Source organism: Nannospalax galili, unplaced genomic scaffold (genome assembly GCF_000622305.1).
Source record: "Nannospalax galili isolate Female #2095 unplaced genomic scaffold, S.galili_v1.0 scaffold513, whole genome shotgun sequence".
NCBI classification, from domain to species: Eukaryota; Metazoa; Chordata; class Mammalia; order Rodentia; family Spalacidae; genus Nannospalax; species Nannospalax galili.
In genome coordinates, this window is record NW_008334861.1 from 2,500,290 (window position 1) to 2,522,562 (window position 22,273).

General features: G+C 46.3%; 1 protein-coding gene across 6 annotated transcripts in view; it reads left to right on the forward strand.

Moving 5' to 3' along the window:
• The window catches only part of Znf185 (zinc finger protein 185 with LIM domain), a 67,167-nt gene extending 50,623 nt beyond the window's left edge, over nucleotides 1-16,544 (forward strand). For 4 of the 6 annotated variants that reach the window (XM_029561819.1, XM_029561818.1, XM_017797254.2 and 1 more), the window contains 5 exons: nucleotides 729-839; nucleotides 1,807-1,887; nucleotides 3,704-3,775; nucleotides 5,999-6,101; nucleotides 13,114-16,544. In XM_029561819.1, coding sequence (XP_029417679.1) covers nucleotides 729-839; nucleotides 1,807-1,887; nucleotides 3,704-3,775; nucleotides 5,999-6,101; nucleotides 13,114-13,212 — 466 coding nt within the window. In that variant the 3' untranslated portion in view covers nucleotides 13,213-16,544. The remainder of the gene's footprint in view (nucleotides 1-728; nucleotides 840-1,806; nucleotides 1,888-3,703; nucleotides 3,776-5,998; nucleotides 6,102-13,113) is intronic. The other 2 variants (XM_029561820.1, XM_029561821.1) reach the window with 2 other exon arrangements.
• The last annotated feature ends 5,729 nt before the right edge of the window (nucleotides 16,545-22,273 follow it).

The following is a 22,273-nucleotide window of genomic DNA, read 5'->3' on the forward strand; positions in this document are numbered from 1 at the left end:
AAGCCCTTTAGCCACTGAGGCTTCTCCCCAGCCCCTCCTCATTTTTTGAGACAGGGTCTCCCATTGAATCTGGAGCTCACCGTTTTAAGAGTGAAGAGTCCTCACAGAAACTAGAATCCACACAGTCAGCCCAGAGCCTGCACTGTTAGTCAGCAGAATATGCATACTGAGTCAGTAAGGGCCTGGCCACAGAAAGGCTTTGTGCACTGCCCAGGAGGTTGGTATCCAGGACCAGGGCCATCTATGGCAGTCATGGTGTGACCAGTACCTTGCAAGATGAGGTGTATCTGACCTGCCTCTTCTTTAATGCCAGAATCCATTGTTTCTTGACCCCATTACCTGGTATTCTCCAGAGAGTTTGAGGTGGGGGTGGGGGGGAGTTAATCCTGATTTCTTAACTAGCAGGCTGGGCTGAGTTTTCCCCCTTCTGTTCCCTTCTGATTGTCACACCCCAGTAGTCTGATTAACGAATTACAAACACCAAGGCCCCAGGCTTCAGCCTGGAGTTCAGAGTGGATATTGGGGGATGGAAGTCTCATTCTTTACTTATTGCAAGAGAGGCTGTGTCTCTTCCTGTCCTACCTGGATTTTGTCATCTATAGAGTGAGAAGTTTCATTCGTGGATCTTTGAGAAGTTTTCAAGTGTAAATAATAAGGGATTTGCAGCCAGACAACCCTAGGTGACTCAGAAAGTGGAAGCACGCTCAGTCTTTTGTCTGTTCTTTCAGGGTGAAAGGCCCCTCCAGCTGCATGGTCACTGTTACCGTTGCTGCCGCCTCTGAACAGTCTCACGTTTATATTCCAGCCCCGTCAAGTGAACTGGACTCCAACTCAACCACGTAAGAAGGGACACATAGCCCCCTGGGGGTGTTCTCTGGAACAGGGGTTGGGTTCCCTATTTCCTTCTTAGAGGTAAATGACTCAGGTTTTGTTACATATTGCTTCCCCTGTGATGTGTCCTCCAACTCCCAGTAGTCCACTAGCAAATGGGTAGATAGTATAGTCCTTAGTCTCTTCAGTATAGGTCTTAGGCCCCCAGACCTGTTGGTAGGCCTGTGTATGGCTCTGGAGCATTCTCTTCTTCCCATCACAATACAAACTGAGGTAGCACATGTAGGATACTAGTGGGTACAGCCAATGGCAGGACTCTGCCATCTGTAGAGCTTTGCCAGTATCCCTTGGAGACGTGCCAGGGAAGGCCCTTGAAAGTGAGGGTGATCAGGCTGATGTCTGTCCCCTTCTTGTGGCCACTGCCTCACCTGTACTCTTGTCTACCTTGTTAGCCTACAGGAAGCAGACTTTGTTTCCATTATTTCCAGAGGCCTTTTCAGAATGAGGTGACTTTTAGTCACCTGGAACTTGAAGAATGGTAAGGAAGGAACGATATGTAAAGTAGAGACTTTTTCACAGAAAGGGCTGGCAGTCTCTGATTCAGTCTTCGATGACATTCTAGTTGTAGGTACAGTGACAGAAAGACTCAGCCACAGAGGAGAGAGGGAAAGCTGTGGCGTGAAGTGTCAAAGTCTGGGCAGAGGGCGGCGGGGCTTGTGGTCTCCATGGAAAGGACTGGCAGTCTGTAGCCAAGAGCTAAGATTTGAGCCCAAGCATACAATGGTGTCAGTAGCTCTGTCCTCTGATGCCCTTGGAGCCTGGCTTGTAGAGCCCATCAGCCCCTCTACCCTAGCCTTCTCATGAGCTGCTGCGCTTCCTTCGAATGGTGCTGGGGCACTGACTTCTCCTGCAGTCAAGCCCAGTCACCTGTGGTCTGGGGTATCTACATCCTGTTCTGCTCTGCTCCTCCCGCAGCAGAGGGATTGTCTTCGTGAAGGAGTACATGAATGCTAGTGACGTGTCTTCCGGGAAGTCAGCGTCTTCACGCTGTGGCAGGTAAGAGTGAGCAGCAGCCCCTTTTTTTGTCAGAGTCCTGTGCTGGGTCCAGTGTAGCCCTTCTGCATTCCTGCCGCCTCATCCAGGCAAGAGCAGCTGCCAGGTAGTTGTCTGTTGCATGAAGCAATGCCGCAGGTGTCCACTGATGGATGCCATTTATGGATTTCCAGGTTTTCTATCTAGTCGGTGCTCTTCTACATGCACACACTGAGACAGGCTCCTTCAGGGAACGGTTTCTGTGCCATACTCTCTCATTGCAGGGGAGAAATATTATGTGGCCTTATTTCAGGAAAACACTTCTGGACTTCCAGGTCGGCTTGTGCTAGGGCATGTGTGATGAACATGGGCATCAGGGTTAAGTCCAAGCTGCAGCTCAGTACCCACTGGTTAGGTTATTTGGACCAAAGATGCTCAACCTCTCTGAACCTCAGTCTCTTTGTCTGTAATTCCTTAAGGTGCTTTTTGTCAATGGTAGATTTGCTGAGTTAAAATGTACCCTAAAGTTATGTAATCCAGCGGGTTTGAGTATGTTCACAAATGTAACCATAACTACTTCCAATTCTCAAACATGTTCCATAACCCCCAAAAGAAACACTAGATACACTAGCAGCCCCTGCCACATACCAGCTCATCCGTTACCTGTCTCACTCATCAGTGCTAATCTCAAACCAGGGAGGTTTGAATTAGCAGTGATGCGTAGTGCATCCATCGGAGCCATCTTTAGCATTTGACTGATTTATGACCATCTCCTTCCTGGTTTACCTTCTCCTAAGCCTAGCATTGGTTAAATTTAATTCTTACATTGTGACAAGTAAATTGATTTTAAAATGGAATTTAGTACTTAAAATGTTATTTATCATGGAAATCTTGCAGACTTTTCTTTAGTGGTCAGGGAGCATTGCTTTCCCTTCCAGCGAGCTTACAAATAAGTTTAATACTGACAAGACATCAGGACCTGAAAATGTAACTCACCCTGACCTGAGCATGATCTTGGGAAGGTTGCTCAACTTCCAAGCAGTATTTTCCTAGCTACCTTACAGGGTCACCACACGGTTCCCAGGGGAACAGTGGTTCCATTTGTGGATGTTCCAGGGTATCCCACCCTGCCAGTGTTTTTAGATATCATTTTTTTATCATAAGATGAAGCATTATTGAAAATGAAAGTTTTTTTTTAATTTTTACAAAAACTTTATTGAGAATTTCATACATGCATATAAGGTGTTGTGATCAAATCCATGCCCACTCCCTCCCCTCCAACATTCCCCCCTCTGAAGAGGTAACCCTAAAATCTTTTAAGGATTAGATGCAAGCTCTGAAATACTTTTGACATTTTTGGCCTTTGGAACAGAGTATGTTGCTAACAGGCCCAAGGACATTTTGACTTTTAGCCAAGAAACTGGCTACATTTCTTTGCGGTCTTTTCACCCTAACTGTGTAGCCAATTCCTACAGAAAGCATCTGTAATCTTGTGCTCTGTAATGACACACAGCTATCCTGTGGAATGTTTCCTCTCCTTTTTCTCTCTTGGTTAGAGGAACTGAGGGCCCCACTGGTATACAAGCTTCATGAATCTTGGCCACCCACCCTAATCACAGCTGTCTTCCTCATGCGCCATGAAAAAGCCCATCACCAAGGGAATTGTGCTTCCTTTGCATAAGCCCCTGTCACCAACGGACATTTAGGAACATAGTAGTGATTGACAGTATAGTCTCTACTTATGGCTACAGGGCTAATGAGAAAAGCTTCCTCTATGCAAGACTATGATAATGATCTGGCCCATGTTGTGCTTTCTTCTTCTCCATCACACTCTGTGCAGTACCAGAAGCACCGAAGACTCATTTGACATGGAGAAGAAATCCCCATATGAAGGCACTCTGCCCTCTGAGAGGTATGTCTCCTTTCTGATTGAAAGAGAGGGAAGGAAATGAAGGAGACAAGAGAAGAGGGAGAGGAGGAAAGGAGAGAGAGAAAAAGAGAGAGAGGGAGGAGAGTAACAAAAGAGAGAGAGAAATATATCCACACTGGGTCCTTTCTCTGCTACTTTGCAGCTTCTGATCTGTTGGCAGATCTGATGCACAGTGGGACAGTGAATCAGGTGATGCCACCCTTATTAGATGTCTCGTTTGCAGCAACTAAGGCCTGTGAACCTAGTTGAAACCAAGAGCAGACACAAAAGGCTTCTGAGAAGGAAGCCTCAGTGTCTGAAAGAAAGCCCAAGGAGGTTGTTGTCAGCAGGCTCTTCCAAATAGAACCTAATGGTTCACTTGATTGGCTTGCACGTCTGCACAGATATCAGAAGAGAAAACATGTACAAAAGAGATTGGTGTGTAAGAAAAAGATGTGCTATCTGAAGACAGAACTAAGAATGCACAGTGGCGAGGAGCATGGGGCACTTCATCCAGCAGTCTTGAAAGTTGTCACTAGATGACAGCCATCACAGGATGGTCTTAGGGACAAAGAAGTGCTATCTCGAACTTCTTGGCATAGGAAAGAAAAGAGCCTTTGAAACTGAATTTACTCAGGTTGCAGTGGAAAAAATGGAGTAAGTTATAGGGAGTTACTAGCACAGCCAGATATGATCCTAGGGCCTGACTACTTCCAGATTGCAGATATCTCTCATCTGCCAAATGTGTTCTCATTTATTACAAAATTTAACTTACTGTGGATTGCGTTTAGAGACCACAGCTAGACTAGAGAAAGTTAAGGTGAAGGGACTCATATCAGACCCCCACCAGAGGAAACATGTACAAGGGCATGTGAATGGGCAGGGCTACCGAAGTCATTTCCATTTTGCCTAAAGAAATAAATAGCCAGATAGCTGATCTGGGGCACCCACAGACCACTTGGGGAATCATATCATGAGATGATTTTGTAGTCTCTTATATGCTGCTTCAAGAAAACACCCAAGGCTGGGTACTTTATAAAACAAGAGAGTTATTTATTTCATAGTAGTTAAGTTCAAGAGCATATTCACTAATCTCTGTTTGGCTATGGAAAAGGGGATGCTAGGCTCCTTATTAAGTTCCCATTTTCAGAGGAACTAATCTGATCTTATAAGAACTACATTCATCTCTTCCAACGCAGCATCCACGGTGACCCAGTCACCTCACAGTGGGTCCCAACTCTTTAAGGTCCTACCACACGTCATATTGTGACACTGAGGACCAAGTTTCTAACACATGACCCCTCGGGGACATACTCAAAGCATGTGCAAATCATAGAAGGCAAGTCAGTGAGCTATCGGAGAAGTTTTCAGTTATGTGGGAGCAAGTGAGATGACACATCCATTCCAGTGATAGGACAGAGTGAATACCCTGGAGATATTCCTCCCCATTTGTGCGAATACTAAAAATCCAGAATCCAACATTAGTGATTAATCCCTGATGTGGAGAAAGGACAGGGGCTCTCACATGCAAGTACCCATGTGTAAACACAAAGAACAAAGCGAGTAAGAAGCAGTAGGGACCGTGTACAGGGGAGGAACAGGGTTGCGTGGAACAGAGGCATCTCAAGCAGTTCTGCTGTCCAGAGAGTGAGGTCTGGGTGGCAGGGTGGCAAGGCCAAGCCATCAGTGCTGGGTTCTGGAAGAGACTTGTAGTAGTCCCAGGTCACTAGTGACACCCTAGTTTCTGCTGGAATCAGGCCTACAATCTTTGGAAGGTAGAACTCCTAATTTTAGCCTGCAGGATCAAAGGAAAGTGACACTTTCAACAGGTCCTCTCTGAGGAAGTAAAACAGGTCCTTCTCAGAAATAGAAGCAGTGATCCTGGAACAGAAGCGGTTTTCGACCCAGAAGGCAGTATCTTCTAGAACTTTAGCATGAGTTCTGAGCAGACTGCATGTGCAGACCAAAAACAGTGGGCCTGATAATGGCTGGGGACAGGGTGGTGTCAGTGGTCCCAGGTATGCAAGAGAGGCCTGTCATGACTGGTTTGGGAGAATCAGGTTAGCATAGGCTGTCGTCCCTGTTGCAGGCCAAAGAACATAGTAGCAGACTATGAATACTGACAGCAAACTTAGGTCTGCATGTGTCAAACCAGAAAATCTGCTGCATCATATCTGAAGGCTGGGTACCAGCCTGACTTCTATGTTCTTTTTTTCCATCTTGTAGAATAACTGAAGGAGTCTGCACTTACTGCAGTCGTGAGATTCGAGATTGTCCAAAGATAACCCTTGAACACCTTGGCATCTGCTGCCATGAGCATTGCTTTAAGGTAAGGAAGATGGGAAAATACTGTGCAGAGCAAAGATCTGATAGAGTTTAGTGAGTGTGGAAGTGTGGAGGATAGTAGATTTCTTTGCACAGGTGTGAATAATCTCAGAGGCTTTTCAGGACAGGGAGATGAATGGTTAATGCAAGAAGGGAGGGCAAAAGAGGTGTTCTTGGCATAGACTAGGGCCAACAGAGGAACGGTAGTTTGAAGACCCCGCAGGGGAGCAGAAAAATAGCTGGTTCTAACTGGCATGAGTAGGATGGCAGGAATGAGGGGTGTTGATAGCTGGTTCTAACTGGCATGAGTAGGATGGCAGGAATGAGGGGTGTTGCTTTAACTTTTACTGGAGAGATGTAAACAAATGTCCTTGCATCCCATACAGGGCACCAACAACAGATCAAATAAATGATTCCATTCTAATCTAGTCTGGTAAATCAACAAGTTTAATTGGGGTTAATTCCAGAAGCACAGGGCGGGATACCGAAATGAGCAACTTATGACATAGCTACATTACCAAAGAGAAACCCCCTCCCTAGACCAAAAGAAGTAAGCTGGGCATGGTGGCACATACTTTTTTAATCCCAACTGTTGGGAGGCAGAGGCAGGCAGATTCCTGTGAGATTGAGGCCAGTCTGGTCTACATAGCAAGTTCTGGGCCAGCTGAGGCTACAGGAAGACCATCTCAACAAGATCAAAAAATAAGCCCCCGTCCCTATTAATATATCTACAGGGGTCTTATGCATCTAGTCTGTTATGCCTGCCAAGCACTCGTGAGCTACTCATGGCCCTTTTATGAGCAGCCTCTTGAGCTCCGGGGCATGGGGGGGGTTGCCGATGGGCCCAATCGTGTAAAGATCTCATGCACGTAATCACAGATTATCTGATTTTCAGATGCAGCAGCCATACCTTGCTAGGAGGACAGAGTTCCACACCACTGCAGTCATTTCTCTGACTTTTACATTCTTTCCATTCTCTCTTCTGTGATGTCCCCTGAGCCTTGGAAGGGGTGATACACACGTATGATTATTTTCTCCAACGTAGGGCTAAGGATTGACAGGCATATCACACAACAGTAGCTTCTGTAATAGGGCCTATGGCCTCCCCCCACCATCCACCACCACCTTTGTCGGGGCTTACAGTATCAGATAGGAATTTCCTTCCATGGAGTGGCCTAATTCAATTAGAATGATGTTGGTTGCACCATTTCACATATCTTATCTGGTATGTTGATAATATGGCAAGCAGGATCTTCACCCAGGTCAGACTGTTGATGACAGTTTTCCAACAGCAGCCTACATAGCATCTGCTGGCACTGTGAAGGCTAGCCAGCAAGGTGGGTGTTTCCATCTCTGTCCCAGCCTAATTTTCCCTTGTCCTGCAACCAAAGTGTGTAATCTCTTCAGCAATAGGATCTTACCACCTAGCTCTGGTAGGTAGCCAAGGGCAGTGGCAATAACTTACACTGTTTTTTGGACAGCATACAAGCCAACTACTCACAGCGAGGCAAAGCATTTCTGGCATTAGGATTTACATTTAATAAGTTAATGGGTTCTGGGAGCATCTTTTCCCATCCACGTGGGATACCTTTGTTCGTGCTCTTTACCCATTGTTTTACGTGTACAGGTAAAGGCTGTTGTAGGGTTTTCTCAGTCACCTTGTTGAGTAGTACCACCCGTGCCTTACCCAGCTACAAGATTCCAAGGAATTGCACTACTGGCCTGGCTCTTGCACTTGTGTAAACTGATTTTTCATCCTTGCACCTTAAGGTGTGCTTATACATCTTTCAGTTGCTTTTCTAAGTTTGTAAAAAACTCGGAAGTTAGCATTATATCAGCTATGAAACTAAACCTTTTTACAAAGGGAAGCTGTATACCTAAAGGCCTAACACCTACCATTCCAAACAAGTGTCAGTTGAGCTCAGGACTCAGCAGCTGAGGGGATGCTAAATAACTAGTTAGTAGGATCTGATACAGTAGAAGAAGATTCCATTGCTTGTATATGTACATACTCATTCTTAGTGAACTGTCTTGCTTCCTCGACCTGAGAAACTGCAACAGAACCACTGTGTGTCTCCACACATCCAACAGGCTCTTCGGGGTCTGCTCCAGCTGCTTGAGTAAGACCAGGGCAAATAAAGTAAGGCGCCTGCCTTCCAGGCCTGCTGCCTGAGCTGGCTACTATGTCTGACAGGCTCTAGACTCATACTCTGGCGGAGCCTTCACCTCTCATCAGGCTCACCTACCACTGAGAGGATCTAGGCTGTGCAACCCATTTCTAACCTCAGTATACTTTCTTGCAGGAGAGAAATGCACATAGCTTACTCTGAGAGGATACGTGTCCACCCCTAGGACAAGCTTAGTCTTTTTTACATGTGTCTCTTTTGTCATTTATGCCTTCCACTAAATTTGGCTTTTGTCAACTTCCTCCCTAGCAACTTGAGTTTGACACAGATTTTATGTTTGCTTTTGAGTAGCCCAGACTGGCCCCTTTTGTCTGCCTTTTCTTTTTCTCTTCCCCTCTCAATTGCTTTACCACTTTACAAACCCTGTATATGTGACAGTATTAAGTCACTCAGATCCAACAGAGCCTCTCCCACCTGGTAAAGATTGTGTATCCCACCATAGGCCTCGGCAAAGCCACCTAAGCCTCATCCTGGTCCCAAGGCCCCTGCTGTATCAACCTCATTGTCAGCTCTCCTGTGGACACAGCCCTGTTCAGTATGGTGAACTGGGACTCAAGCACTGCCTCTCTCATGCTTATTCCCCTCAGCAGTGCCTGTCCTTCTTCTTTTGTCTTCCAGTTCCTGGTATGCATCAGGGACCTCAGCTGGTGACAACCAAGGGTCTCTAATGGCTAGAAGAAGCCAGTCTGTTTCCCTCGTATTGCCTTAGGTATACAGCCTTTGTCAGAAGGAGAGTTGGGTAGTTACATTACTCAGTTGCTCTGCTTCCGCAACACTCAGACAGATTCCATCTACCCCCATATGGGAAGAATGAGAAAAGGGAGTTAGGAGTCTGTCACCATAGAGCAAGCTATAGAGAACGGTCGCTTGATGAGGAAGTTGGCAATGGTGATGGCAAGATGGCGACTGGATTGCAAACAGCTGGCAGGTTGTGGGATACTGGAAAAGGTGAGGAGTCAAAGGGCATCCCAGGATTTGTTGTCTAAGCCACTTGGTGGAAGAATGTCATACTATTTACTGCTAGGAGAAGGACAGAAGGAGCTTAAGTTTGGACACAGGTGACACTGAACATTCCTTGGGTAATGCCAAGTCTAACTTTGGGCTCTAGGGAAAGGCCAGGGCTGGAGTCTTCTGGGCATACATGTGTCTGTGAGCCATGGGACAGACAAGATGTTCTCACTTAAGGTGCAAGTCAGTGGAAGGGAGGGCTCTGGGGTGAGACCTATGGATATGCAACATTTAAAGCTTGGAAAGGAGAGGACTGTGGACGCTGAGAAGTCATGGAGAGTGTGGTGCTCAGGAGACAAGTGGCATGCTTTCCCTAGACAGCTGCAGTGGTCACTCTGTCAGCAGGTGCTGAAAGGGCAAATAGATTAACTGAGATGTGACCACTGGATTTTTTAGCATGATAATTATCAGTAGTCTTACTAGGAACTGTTCAGTGGTGTGGTAGACACCAAACCCTGACTGGAATGGGCTGGAGATAAGGAGCTGTATGAAGATTTTGAGTCTAGGTACGCTGCTTGAGGTACTGGCTAGCTAATGTGGGTCACCTGCAGCAGGGATCCAAGATCGGATAATGGAAGAATGAGGGATTTTCTGTAACAATTGCTTCTGTTTGCTTGGTCAGTACAAAGCACATTGTTTTCTTTTACTTGTGGACTCAATGAAAAGTCCTAGAAGACTGAGCTTTGAGTTGTGTACCTAATGACAGAGCACCCATATAAAGCACAGAGTAGTCTAGATCTCTGCAGTGCCATGTGCAACATTTATGCCACATTACAGTTATACCTTGATTTCAAAATAAATAGCCTGATGCTGGGCATGATGGTGCATGCCTTTAATCCCAGCACTCGGGAGGCAGAAGCAAGTGGATCTCTGTGAGTTCGAGGCCAGCCTGGTCTCCATAGCGAATCCAGGCCAGCTAGGCAGGGAGACCTTGTCTCAAAAAGACCAAAAAATAAATAAATAAATAAATAAATAGCCTGAGTCCATTTTAAGAGTGGACTTGAACTCTTGACAACCTGTTCCTTCAGAATTTTCCTTAAACTGTGCTCTAGAACAAGGACACACTCCTTTTTAAAGATTGAAGCACTAAGCAGGGCGTGGTGGTGCACGCCTTTAATCCCAGCACTGGGAAGCAGAGGCAGGCGGATCTTTGTGAGTTCCAGGACAGCCAGGTCTACATAGTGAGTTCCAGGACAGCTGGGGCTACAAGGAAACCCTGTCTCAAAAAAAAAAAAAAAAAAAAAAAAAAGAAAGAAGGAAAGAAACACTATATTCAACATGAAATGGAGAAGTAAAAGTTCAGATTCTTATCTAGATCCAGGGCAAGGAAGGGTCATGAGGAATTAATATATTTAGGTTACAAGAGGAGCTCACAGCTCAGTGAGCTTGTGTACATTATCAGCAAGCTATTCACTTTTTGGTTGTAAGCCTGGATAAAAGACTTCTGTCATTACCTCACATATGGTCATACCACAGCACGAGTTCTAAGGAGGCTTTGTGAAGGCAGGTAATCAGGAGTTAGAGGTCAAGGGAAGCTATTTTCAGGGTGGTAAACCAGAGGCAGAACAGGGAAGAAGTACTGTCAGACAGTTGGAGTTGGGGCAGAAAACTGCTGTGTTTAGGGGATTCTTTGAGGGTAAGCTGAATGCCTGGGACATGAGTGCCGGGTTGGAGAGGCATTCCATTTGTTTGTTTGTGGTATGTGTATTTTTGTGTATGATATATGTGTGCACATTCGTGTGTATGAGTGCCACAGCACACTTGTGGAGGTCAGAGGGCAATTTAGGTGTTGATCCGTACTGTCCAGCTTGTTTGAGATGGGATCTCTTGTTTGCCATGAGTATACAAGGCTAGTTGTCACCCAGTGAGTTTGTGGGGTTTCTCCTCTCCTCCTACCTCACTGTAGGAGTGCTGAGATTACAGGTGTGTGCTGCCATGTCCAGTTTTACTTCTGGGGAATCCAAACTCGGGTCCTGATGCTTGCATATCTAGTGCTTCACGCACTGAGCCACCTCCCCGGGACAGTGTGGTATTATTTCTCTAAGGTCACAGGCTTGCTCAGAATGGAGAGTGTCAGTTCCAAGTTGTGGCATGAGAGCCAGAGATAACCCAGCTGCATTCTTTTCGGTACTAGGGATTCCAAGTAGGGCTTCATAGCTGCTGTGCATGTGCTCTACCGCTAAGCCACGTCCCCAGCTTGCCCAGCTGCTTTTTGCTGCCCTAAAGCACTCACATTGCTTAGGCTCATTCATATCCGTTATTTCTTCGCTAACCTTAATTGTATAGGTTTTTCTCACCAAACCATTTGAAAAACTAGATTGAATTGTTAAAATAGGAAGAAAAGAGGGGGCTTCCATGGGTACAGCATCACAGCTGCTCTTCATGAAGCCTCCATCGCTACTTTTCACCATCTCCGTGCCCATAAGTGGCATCCTATAATGGATCACCACCATCGGGCACCTAAATACACGTCCCAGTGCAGTGCACAGTAACCGAAATGATAGAAGCTTTATATAGGAAACCAAAGGACAGTTGATGCACAGTGTGAAATAACTGTGTCAGGAGAAAGAATGGGAAAGCAGAATTAGCGAGACTGTCCTCAGAAGGGTGATGACGAGAATGAGTAAAGGGACTTGGAGTTGCCTTGAAGCAGCTTCGTCCTTCCCAGCACCCTGACAGCTTGAAGCTAGAACCTGCAAGCTAAGGCGTGGGGAGGTGTCGAGGTCCAGGCACATGGAGATTCTTGGGCTTCTCTTATCTGAGACTGTTAGCCAGGCTACCTCAACTCCCAGTGCTAGTAAGGTCTGCTTCTGACATATCTGGGGACAGGCCAGGAAGTTGGGGGACAGAGCTTCAAAGACATCCTTCTCTTCAATGGGATATTAATATCACCTGCCTCTGGACCTTAAATGTCGTCATTAACACCCTCCCATCCCTCCAGTGGCAATGACTGCTGCTGTTTGCTGACCCTTTAACCTTTGGCCTCAGACTAAGTGCTCTTCGTGGACCACTTTCCTGCATTCTCCTCATTACCTAGAAAAGCAAGGATTGCCAGGCTGCCTAGCTTAGAAGTGAGGAAACTGAACCTGGGAAAGTCTCAGTAGCTTGCCCATTTCAGCCAGCTAATAAATAATAGTGTCATGGTTTAAACCCAGGCTAAATTGTGAAACTTGAGCCCCTAGCCAGGATGTTGGTCATCCTGCCGGCATGAGTGTGTGTGTCTGTGTGTGGAAGCCAGGGGATGACTGGGTGACTTCCTTAATTGCTCTCTATATTACTTTTTTTTTTTTTGGTCTTTTTTGAGACAGGCTCTCCCTGTAGCCCCAGCTGACCTGGAACTCATTATGTAGACCAGGCTGGCCTGGATCTCAAATCTCACAGAGATCTGTCTGCCTCTGCTGAGATTAAAGGCATGCGCTACTATGCCCAGCTCTACATTGCTTTTATTTTTGAGACAGGGTCTCTTATCAAAATGGAGCTCACCTATTTGGCTACACTGTTCTGGCCAGCAAGCCCCAGAGATCCTCCTATGTCCTCCCCAGTGATGGAGTTACAGGCATGTGCTGCTGCACCTGGATTTTACATGAATGCTGGGAATCAAATTTAGGCCTTGTGTTTACATGGCAAGCACTTTACTGACTTACCCATCTCCCCAGCCCCTGCCAGCTTAGTTTTTGTGAGGTTTTTGGTCTTTCTTACTTTCTAGGTCAAGTTTTGCTTCTGTGTTTGCCATGTTTTTCTGTCTCCTTAGAAGTTCATAATGTGACATCAGTGCACAGCATCCGCTTTGAGTGTTGACCTCCACTTTGCTTTCTCTTTCAGTGTGGGATTTGCAGTAAGCCGATGGGTGATCTCCTGGATCAGATCTTCATTCACCGAGACACCATCCACTGTGGGAAATGCTATGAGAAGCTCTTCTAGGTGGGTGCAGGTGCTGGAAGCGCATAGGACTAACAGAGAAGAGCCCCATTAAGCTTACTGAATAAGATAAAATTTGTCCTGCTCTGACCTGGGCTTCGCCTCAGGGTCCTGCTATTTCTCTTGGTCTTGTTTTTTCAGCAGAGTCCTCTAGTCCTTGGATGCCATTGGGCCTGTTTTGTGACTGGAAGTAAATATGTAGAAAGGGAACAGGCCTGGAGAAACACCTAGTTGGTTTATGGTAGAATCTGAACATCATCTCAGGTCTCAGATTCTAATCTGGACTCTGCCGTATTCTTTTGATGCACCCCCAGCATTGTTTGCAAGTACCACAAGGTAGGGAGGCAGTGTTCCAGCGAAAAAGCTGCAGAGTCTAGCCTGTCTTCAGGATGGCAAAGGGGACAGAGGGAGGGGAGGGCTGTCTGTGCTGGGAGAGCCAGGCAGTCAGCAGGACCACTGAGACGGCCTCTTCCGTGAAGTCCACCTTCCTGGTGTGAGTGGCAGACAGGACGGCACCTCAGTGTTGCTTCCAGGCCACCCGCCCAAGTCTGCAGGGTCGCGGGCCAGCTTTGGCAGTGCTGTGTTCACCAGGCTCTCCCTGCTTGCTCTCTGGGGTTCTCCAGCCGCCCTGGACAACAGAAAGCAGAACAAACTACCCCACCACCACCGAGCCCTCCTCCTGCTCTTGCAGCGCCTGTTTACACAAAAGCTGCCCTGCACACCCACTTCTTCCCAAGCCAGCTGAGGGCACCCACCCCACGGTACCTGGTGCCCCAGCCTGGGGCTCTTCTCAGGCACTGGTGTCTTTCTCCCTCAGCCCTGTCAGACTGCAAGAGAAGAAACTGCCCCTGGGCTGGCAGTGGCCTCCCAGGGTCTTTGGATCCAGAGACCCAGTTTTCACTTACACAGGTGTTTGAGGTGCTGCTCTCGTGGGGCTCCCCTAGTAAAGCAGCATCTGGGCCAACAACCAGTGGAATTACCCTATATCTGAACACAGAACAGGGTCCCTCTCCCCAGCTACAAGGAAATTGCTTTCTTTCCAGGAAATGTGTTTGAATTAGATTCACCTCCCAGTCACTTCCAGTCACCCACCCCAAGGGCTCCTGGCTGATGGATGAATTGCATGCACCCTTCCAGTCTCATTGCGAATTCTATTTCCTTTTAGCTTCTCCACAATGAGCAGAAGCTGATGAATCCCAGCTGAGTTCACCTCTCTATTTGCCCCAAATTGCTGGCTCCTCTTCCCTTATTTTTCTCCCTTTGATTCCACCCACTTTTACCCTTCTTAGGTTGAACATACAAACATACTTACATCCAGTATTGTATCTTAATGTTACAATTATTACTTACATGTAGTTTTTATAGCTTAGAAAACACTTCACATCCATGATCTCAGTTTGGGCTTGAAAGCCTTTATCCCAGGAGAAAGGAATCCACTTCAGCTTTCCCATGACATGCTGGCTTTCTAGTGAGTACAGATGGCCTGGATCATTAGACACAGTCAGAAATGTAGGCGTCAGTGTGTGTAGACGCCCTGAGACTTATGAGGGGCCAAGCTGAAGACTGTTGACGATCCCTGGTGGGTAAATTGCAGGCATTGAATGCTAAGGGTTGGCAAAGGGTGATGTTTAGCTTATCTATTATATATATATATAATTTCTCATACAGTTTTTAAAGTAGTTGTTTTGGATTGAGTTATGTAGCACATTTTAATTCTCCTCCCCCTCCTCTCCCTCCTCCTTTCACTGTATTTGAGTTTTTCCAAGGATGTATGTGGGTACATATATTGAGAAGTTGACCCAGGCTTAAATTTGATGAGGTATGACATTAGTAAGTTGTTAACCAAAGGTATATCTGGGTCTGTTCGAATCTTGATAGCTGATTCAGGTCTTTGTTGTCAGTGGCGCGCTCCCTGAGCTTTACATAGAAATCCTTTGAACTTGCTTTTAGAATGTGTAGAACCCAATAGGATAGTGAAGAAAGTAGATCACAGTTTTTGAGCCCTTACCACACACCAGGCATTATCATGAAGTGATAACTTTAATCTCTGTAACAATCTTATAATGAGAGATTCTTGTCCTCATTTTACAAATGACAGTGAGGCTCAAAGAAGGGTCTTTGCCTTCAGAAGAACCCTGCGGAAGCACTGTTGTCTGTCTCTGGGGCTATCACTCTCTCCAGAAACAGAGACCACAGTGACACTGACCTAGTGTTTAGCACATGCCGAGCACTGTGTGGAGGGTACCTATTCCTACCTTGGAACACTGCCCTGTGGGCCTCCATTGGGGCATAGTCTTAGAAAAGGGAGATGTAGGAAATTGTACTATATAGCTGGGTGTCTTGGGTTCCCGCCCTGAAGTGCTCCATAAGCAAATTTCCCTCTCCCCCAAGGCCTTGCCATGAAAACACCTCCAAACACAAGTTTTTGTCTAGGAACAGAATTGACTCGTGCATCTTCCTAAAGAGGAGCTTGCCATTTAGTGAAATCTGCAAAGGCTAGCTGTCGTGAGCATACAGCTTCAGTGACCTGTTCTCTAGTCCGGACTCGGTCTCCAGCTAGTATCAACTACTAGGGGCTCAGTTATCAAAACACCAAAACCTGATGTCTGACAGAGCAGATGCAGGCTCATTCCAGCAGTTTGTAGATATAGTGCTCACATTCAACTCCACGCTGCAAGTCTTTGGACTCAGCATTAATTTGTAAGCTCCTTGAGAAGAAGAATAACCCCAGAGATTTTTGGATTCAGAATAAAGACCTTTTCTTTTGATTTACTTATAGAATATCTCCATCTTTCTTCAGGTCCTGAGCCCTGTGCACATTTGCTTGTGGACTTGTTCTTCCTATCAAATGATCAGAGAACAACATTCTATTTATTTGCATAGCTGTCAATTAGATTTACTCTGAAGGGGGGAAGTGGTACAATCTGCCATGTTCCCACACTATGAGCTAGTCTTCCTCAAGTCCAGCATGGGACTTGACACATAGTAGGCAATAACATATAGGTGCCAAATGAATTAGTGGAAGGAAAAGTAAGTCACTCCTTTGATTAGAGGTGTTACCTGGGCATCTCAGTACAGGCCACAGATGGAATGCAAGCTAAAGACGCCCCAGACAGGCTTGTTTCCCCGCCTTAGAGCTGTATTCTTCCATTTGGGGAGTTTTAGAACCAACACCACTCAAAGACAGCTTGGAAGTGCTGATTTGAATCCAGAACAAGTCACTTTCATGCCTTAAAAGGCACCAAATTCTGCATTTTTTAATTTTTAATTGCTTACTGTTTTTAATTATACTTGCTTAATACACATTAATGTATACAAATTATAATAAATATTAAGATATTACACATCAGTATTATGATTTCCTTTTTAAAACATGTGTGTGTGTGTATGTGTGTAGAGGTCAGAGGACAACTTTTGGGAGTGTGAACTCTGGGAATCTAACTCATGTTGTCACGCTTGGTAGCAGGTGCATTTACTCACTGAGCTATTTCTCTGGCCCCATGATTTCCTTTTTAAGTGGAATAATTGTTAATTTGGGCATTTGATTTACCTGAATCCATTTTCTCTACAAGAAGCCAGGCATAGTAGCTCACACATTTAATCTTAGCATTCAGGAGATTGAGGAAGATTGTAAAGTGTGAGGCCAGTCTGCACTACCCTGTCTGAACAGAACCAAACCAAACCTGAACAACAACAAAAATAAAAGCAAACATGTAGCTAGACCAAGAAACTCTTCATGCTCAGTAAATGTGAAGTTCTAGACTCAGTGAATCTTAATAACGAATATTCTTTTGAGTCCATCCTCCCTTTCATTCCTAGTCCATATGGTACACTTATTTTTTAACTTTCTTTTACATTTTTAGTGTGTGTGTGTGTGTGTGTGTGTGTGTGTGTGTGCTTGCAAATGCATATGTCATGGTTCATATGTGGAGGTCAGAGGATAATTTAGGGGAATTAGTTCTACCACGTGGGTTGTGGGGATCAAAGTCAGATCATCAGGCTTCATGGTCACCTTCATCCACTGCTTCTTTTTTTAAAAATATTTTATTATTTTTATTTTATGTGTATGCGTGTATTGCCTGCATGTATGTGAGTGCACCCATGTCGTGCAATGCCGCAGAGGTCAGAAGAGGGCATCAGATTCCCCTGGGACTGGAGTTAAGGACGGTTTGTAGCTGCCATGTGGGTGCTGGGAATCAAACCCGGGTCCTCTGCAGGAGCAGTCAGTGCTCCCAACCACTAAGCCATCCCTCCAGCCCCCGACTTCTTTTTTAAAAAATATTTATTATTTTTACTTTATGTGCATGAGTGTATTGCCTTGCATGTATGTAAGTGTATCCATGTCGTGCAATGCCTATGGAGGTTAGAAGAAAGCGTTGGAACCGCTAGAACTGTAGTTATAGATGGTTGATAGCTGCCATGTGGGTGCTGGGAATCAAACCTGGGTCCTCTGCAAGAGCAGCCAGGACCCCCCCCATAGGGTCTCTCTGTAGCCCCAGCTGGCCTAGAACTCAACTATGTAGACCAGAATGGCCTTGAACTCACAGAGATCCAAATGCCTCTGCCTCCTGAGTGCTGGGATTAAAGGCATGTGCCACCACTCCAGGCAGCCAGGACTCTTAACCCCTGAGGCAACTCTCCAGCCCCCAACTGTGCTTCTAATGACCAGGAGCTCGGTACTTTTCAAATGTATTCTATCTGGACAGCCTGGGTTTGAGAACATACATTTTTGTTGTTATTGTTGTTGCTGTTTTGAGACAGTCTCATTCTGTAGCCCAGGCTGCCTTTGAACTCCTGGCAATCCTCTTGCTTTTGCCTCCCGAGTACAGAGATTATGGACATAAGCCACAGGGCCCTGAATGTCAGGCATGGTGGCACATGCCTTGAATCCCAGCACTTAGACACAGAGGCAGAGGCAGGCAGATCTCTGTGAGATGGAAGACAGCCTGGTCTCCACAGTGAGTTCCAGGTACACTGGGACTAGGGAGACCCTGTCAACAAATAAATGAACAAAAAAATCTGTTGCCCTGGGCTAGGAAGATGACTCAGAAGGTAAAAGCACTTGCTACACTAGCATGACAACCTGAGAGCTATCCCAGGAACCCAGGTAAAAAGCCAGATACAGAGGCATACATATGAAATCCCAGCACTCCTATGCTGAGATTGGGAGATGGGAGGCAGAAACGGAATAGGCAGGAAGTTCGGTCCAGCGAGCCTGCAGTATGCTGCACAGCAGAAATGAGAAACCCTTCCTCAGTAAGATGAAAGAACTGAATCCACAAAGATTGTCCTGTGGCCTCCACACACATGCACCACACATGCACCACACACACACACACACACACACACACACACACACAAATGAATAATTTAAAAAATTTAAATCTGTTGCCCTTTAATTACAGACTACTGGTGGTCTCTAATTCTTCTCCTAAATGCTAGCTTTGAAAATAGATGAGATACTTTTCTCTCAGTTGACTTTTCCTATTTAAATACCACAGGTGTTTTTCTTCCCTAACATTCCTTCTGACTATATATCTCCCAAAGGCTGTCTTCAAAGACACAACCCAGCACAAACTGGAACCCATTTCTCTAGATGTGTACCAGAAGGCAAGAATGCTTGTTTCTGTTCCTTAAGGCTAGTGCCCTAGACAGTCGGGATCTTCTTTCTGCCTACTGGATCATGCTTCCATTCTTCTTTTTATACACACACACATCTGTATATCTATATATCTTGCACTGAGTCCATTTAGTGTTGCTCATTTATTCTTGTGTTTAGAGCTACCTTCCTCCTTGGGATCAGATAACCTCTCAGGGAGCTAGTACCTGTAGAAAACTGATTCTCCCTCCCTCAGCATCTATTGATGCTTTTATCTCTTCATCTTGACCCTGTGACACTTCCCCTACCCACCTTAGCATGTCAGCTGTTTCTTCCATTATACAGATCTTGTTAGGCTACCATACTATGGAGATTTCATTAGTTTAGTTTTTTTGTGTGTGTGAGTGTTTTGCCTGCATGTATGTAAATGCATCCATATTGTGCCATGCCCATGGAGGTCAGAAGAGGGCAATGAAACTTGAGTTGCTGATGGTTGTTAGCCACCATGTGAGTGCTGGGAACTGAACCCAGGTCCTCTGCAAGAGCAGCCAGTGGTCAGATTACTTTTTTCTAAAGGGCTGTTAGTAAAGAACATGTCCCAACTGTCTCTTCACATCATATTCCTTGTGCAGGTGTGTCTGTCATAATTTTTTCTTTTCTTTTTCTTTTTTTGGTGTTTTGGGGACAGGGTCTCCCTGTAGCCCCAGCTGGCCTGGAACTCACTGTGTAGACCAGGCTGGCCTTGAACTCACAGAGATCTGCCTGCCTCTGCCTCCCAAGTGCTGGGACTACAAGTGTGCACCACAATACCCAGCTATAATTTTCTTTTTTAGTAAAAATATGTCACACTGAATTAGGACCCATTCTAATGATTGCATCTTACCTTAATTACCTCTTGGAAGACCTTGTCACTAAATAAGGCATATAGTGGGGTTTTGAATGTTAGAACCTCAGCATATAATTTTAGTGGGGAGGGAAATACAGTTCAATCTGTACAAATGCTTCTTTGCTTAAGTAAGACATTTTCTGGAACAGCAAAGGATGGGAGGGATTCTCTAAGTATTTCTCTTTTCCCGGATACCAGGGCTGGAGTGAAATCCAACATGGTCAATATGCAGCAAGGGGAGTTTGCAGGGCAGACAGAGGTATAGGCAGCCAAGATATTCTTAATTTTAGAAACATATTTGTGTATATGTGTGTGTGTGTGTGTGTGTGTGTGTGTGTGTCCAACATGTGTGCCTGCATGGTCAGGTCAGAGGACAATTTGCAGGAATTGGTTCTCTCCTTCCATCATGTGAGTTCAGAGACTTGAATTCAGGTTGTCAGGCTTGGAGGAGGGCACTTTTACCTGCTGAGCCATTTTCCTGGCCATTTAGCTCTTAGGACTGTCTTCTGTGTACAGGGACAGGGTGCCTACAATAAAGGTGCCAACTTCAGGGTACATGAGGAAGGTATGGGGTCTGCAGGATGATAGTACCCTTGGGAGGGGCTTCACCCTAAATGAAGAGGGCTTCAAATGAGAGAACACTCAGAGGGCAGTGTACAACCAGATACAAAGCAAAGGAGGATCTGGGGGAGCATGGGTCAAGGGACCTCACCCCAACCTTTAGATGCAGGAAAGTGGTGGCAGGTGCCTGGCCTGACCTGGCCCAGCCCACTCTGAAGCAAAGGAGCCCAGGGTGTGGGCACGGCCTGGTCCCCAGCCAGGCCTTGTCCCTTGCGGTCCATCAAGCACAGCTCATAGGCTTCTCCAGGCAGGGAGCAGCCTGCTGACAGCTTGAAGCCAAACCCAAGGGTAGGAGGAGCTGTGAAAACTGGATTGTGCCAAGGTCAGGCAGGGCTGGAGGGGACAGAGGGCCCCACTGTAGGGTCGGTTTGCTGGGGACCACGAAGATCCCACTGCTCAGAGCTTTTTTGAGGGAGGCGGGCTCTGCCTCCTGGCACCTTACTTCAACTCTGTTTAAGAAGTCATAACCCACTAACCTTACAAAACACTACCTCACGAGGTCTCATACATGACAGTGTGATTCATTCAGTGATATACTCACATTTGTATTTGCATTCAATGACACATACACAAAACAACTGTACAGATAAGACACAGCCTCACTGATTCCACCCAGTCTCATGCACAGACACACACATTCTCACATGCATTAAACGATATGCACTCACATACTTGTGACACACATTCAATGAGATATTCTGACACAGGCTCCCAACATTTGAAACCACACTCATTTATACACTCTGTAACCCCCCCCCAATTCAGTGGTCATCACTCATGCATTCATTCACTATCAGACATGCACACCAACACCTGAACTCACCCGCAGAGTGTGTGTTACACAACACAGTCATACCTGCTCAGAGATCACAGCACGTACAGCACCGTTCTGACCAAGGAACGGGCAGAATGCTGTGACAGGCTGCTTGGGATGAGCCTCTCCTTTCCCCTCTTCTTTCCTGCGGCCCAAGTCTGCAGGGTCTCCTGCAAAGGGGCCAGCTGCCCCATCCTCTGTCCCATGGCCAACACCCTGTCCACCCAGCCCCCAAACATCCTTCAGTGAAGACCGGACCTGACCGTTTGCTAGCAGGGGTCGACCGAACAGGGTGGGTGGACAAACACCACCCTCTGAGTCTTTCACAGCATTTGCAGGGGCATCACACCCTACTTCTTCTAGGATCCCCTCCTCACCATGTTTGCTGTGTGGATGCCCTGTGCCTGAGCACACACTGCACTGCCAGGGATCCTGGGGCCTAACTGCTGTCCTGTACCCTCCTTTCTACGTAGGAACTCTGTTCCTGCTCCTGGTTAGGTGCCCTGGGAAAACAGACACTGCACTCTGTGCCCATCCAGCATTCTGTAGCCTGGCTCCTGCCCACCCAGGAGACCCCCACAGTCCCTTATGGGCCCTGATGTGCACGTACACCCATGTTAATCCAGCCACCACTGTTGCCCTCCACCCAACACCCAACAGAGGTGGACACAGCTGGAACATTCCTGAAATTTATTGAACAGAAACTTGTACTACAACCATTGAAAAGGAATAACACAAAAACTTCCCATGGTTACTGGAGACCACAGGTCCTGCCCTTCTCCACATCCAGGGTTCTGTCTACCACCGTGGAGCTTTCTGCCATGATCTTCCATCCTGAGGACCCCAGATCTGCCTCCTGCCAAGAAGATCATCTCTGGCAATACCCACTTGCTCTAAGGAAGGCGCTGAAGAAATCACCCACAGTAGCGTGGCCCTGCCTTATTATAGCATACACAAGGCAGTCACAGGACATTCAGAGCACACCCCACCAAGCTGAAGAAATGGAGTCACTGGGTGGAAAAGAAGCGAGCACAGCCTTGCCTGACACAGAAGCTCACAACACATGTGCCAGGGTGTGGAGGTGGCTGACTGGGTAGTCAAAGCCTCCACCTGCTCAAGTTAACACACACTTCACAACTTTGTA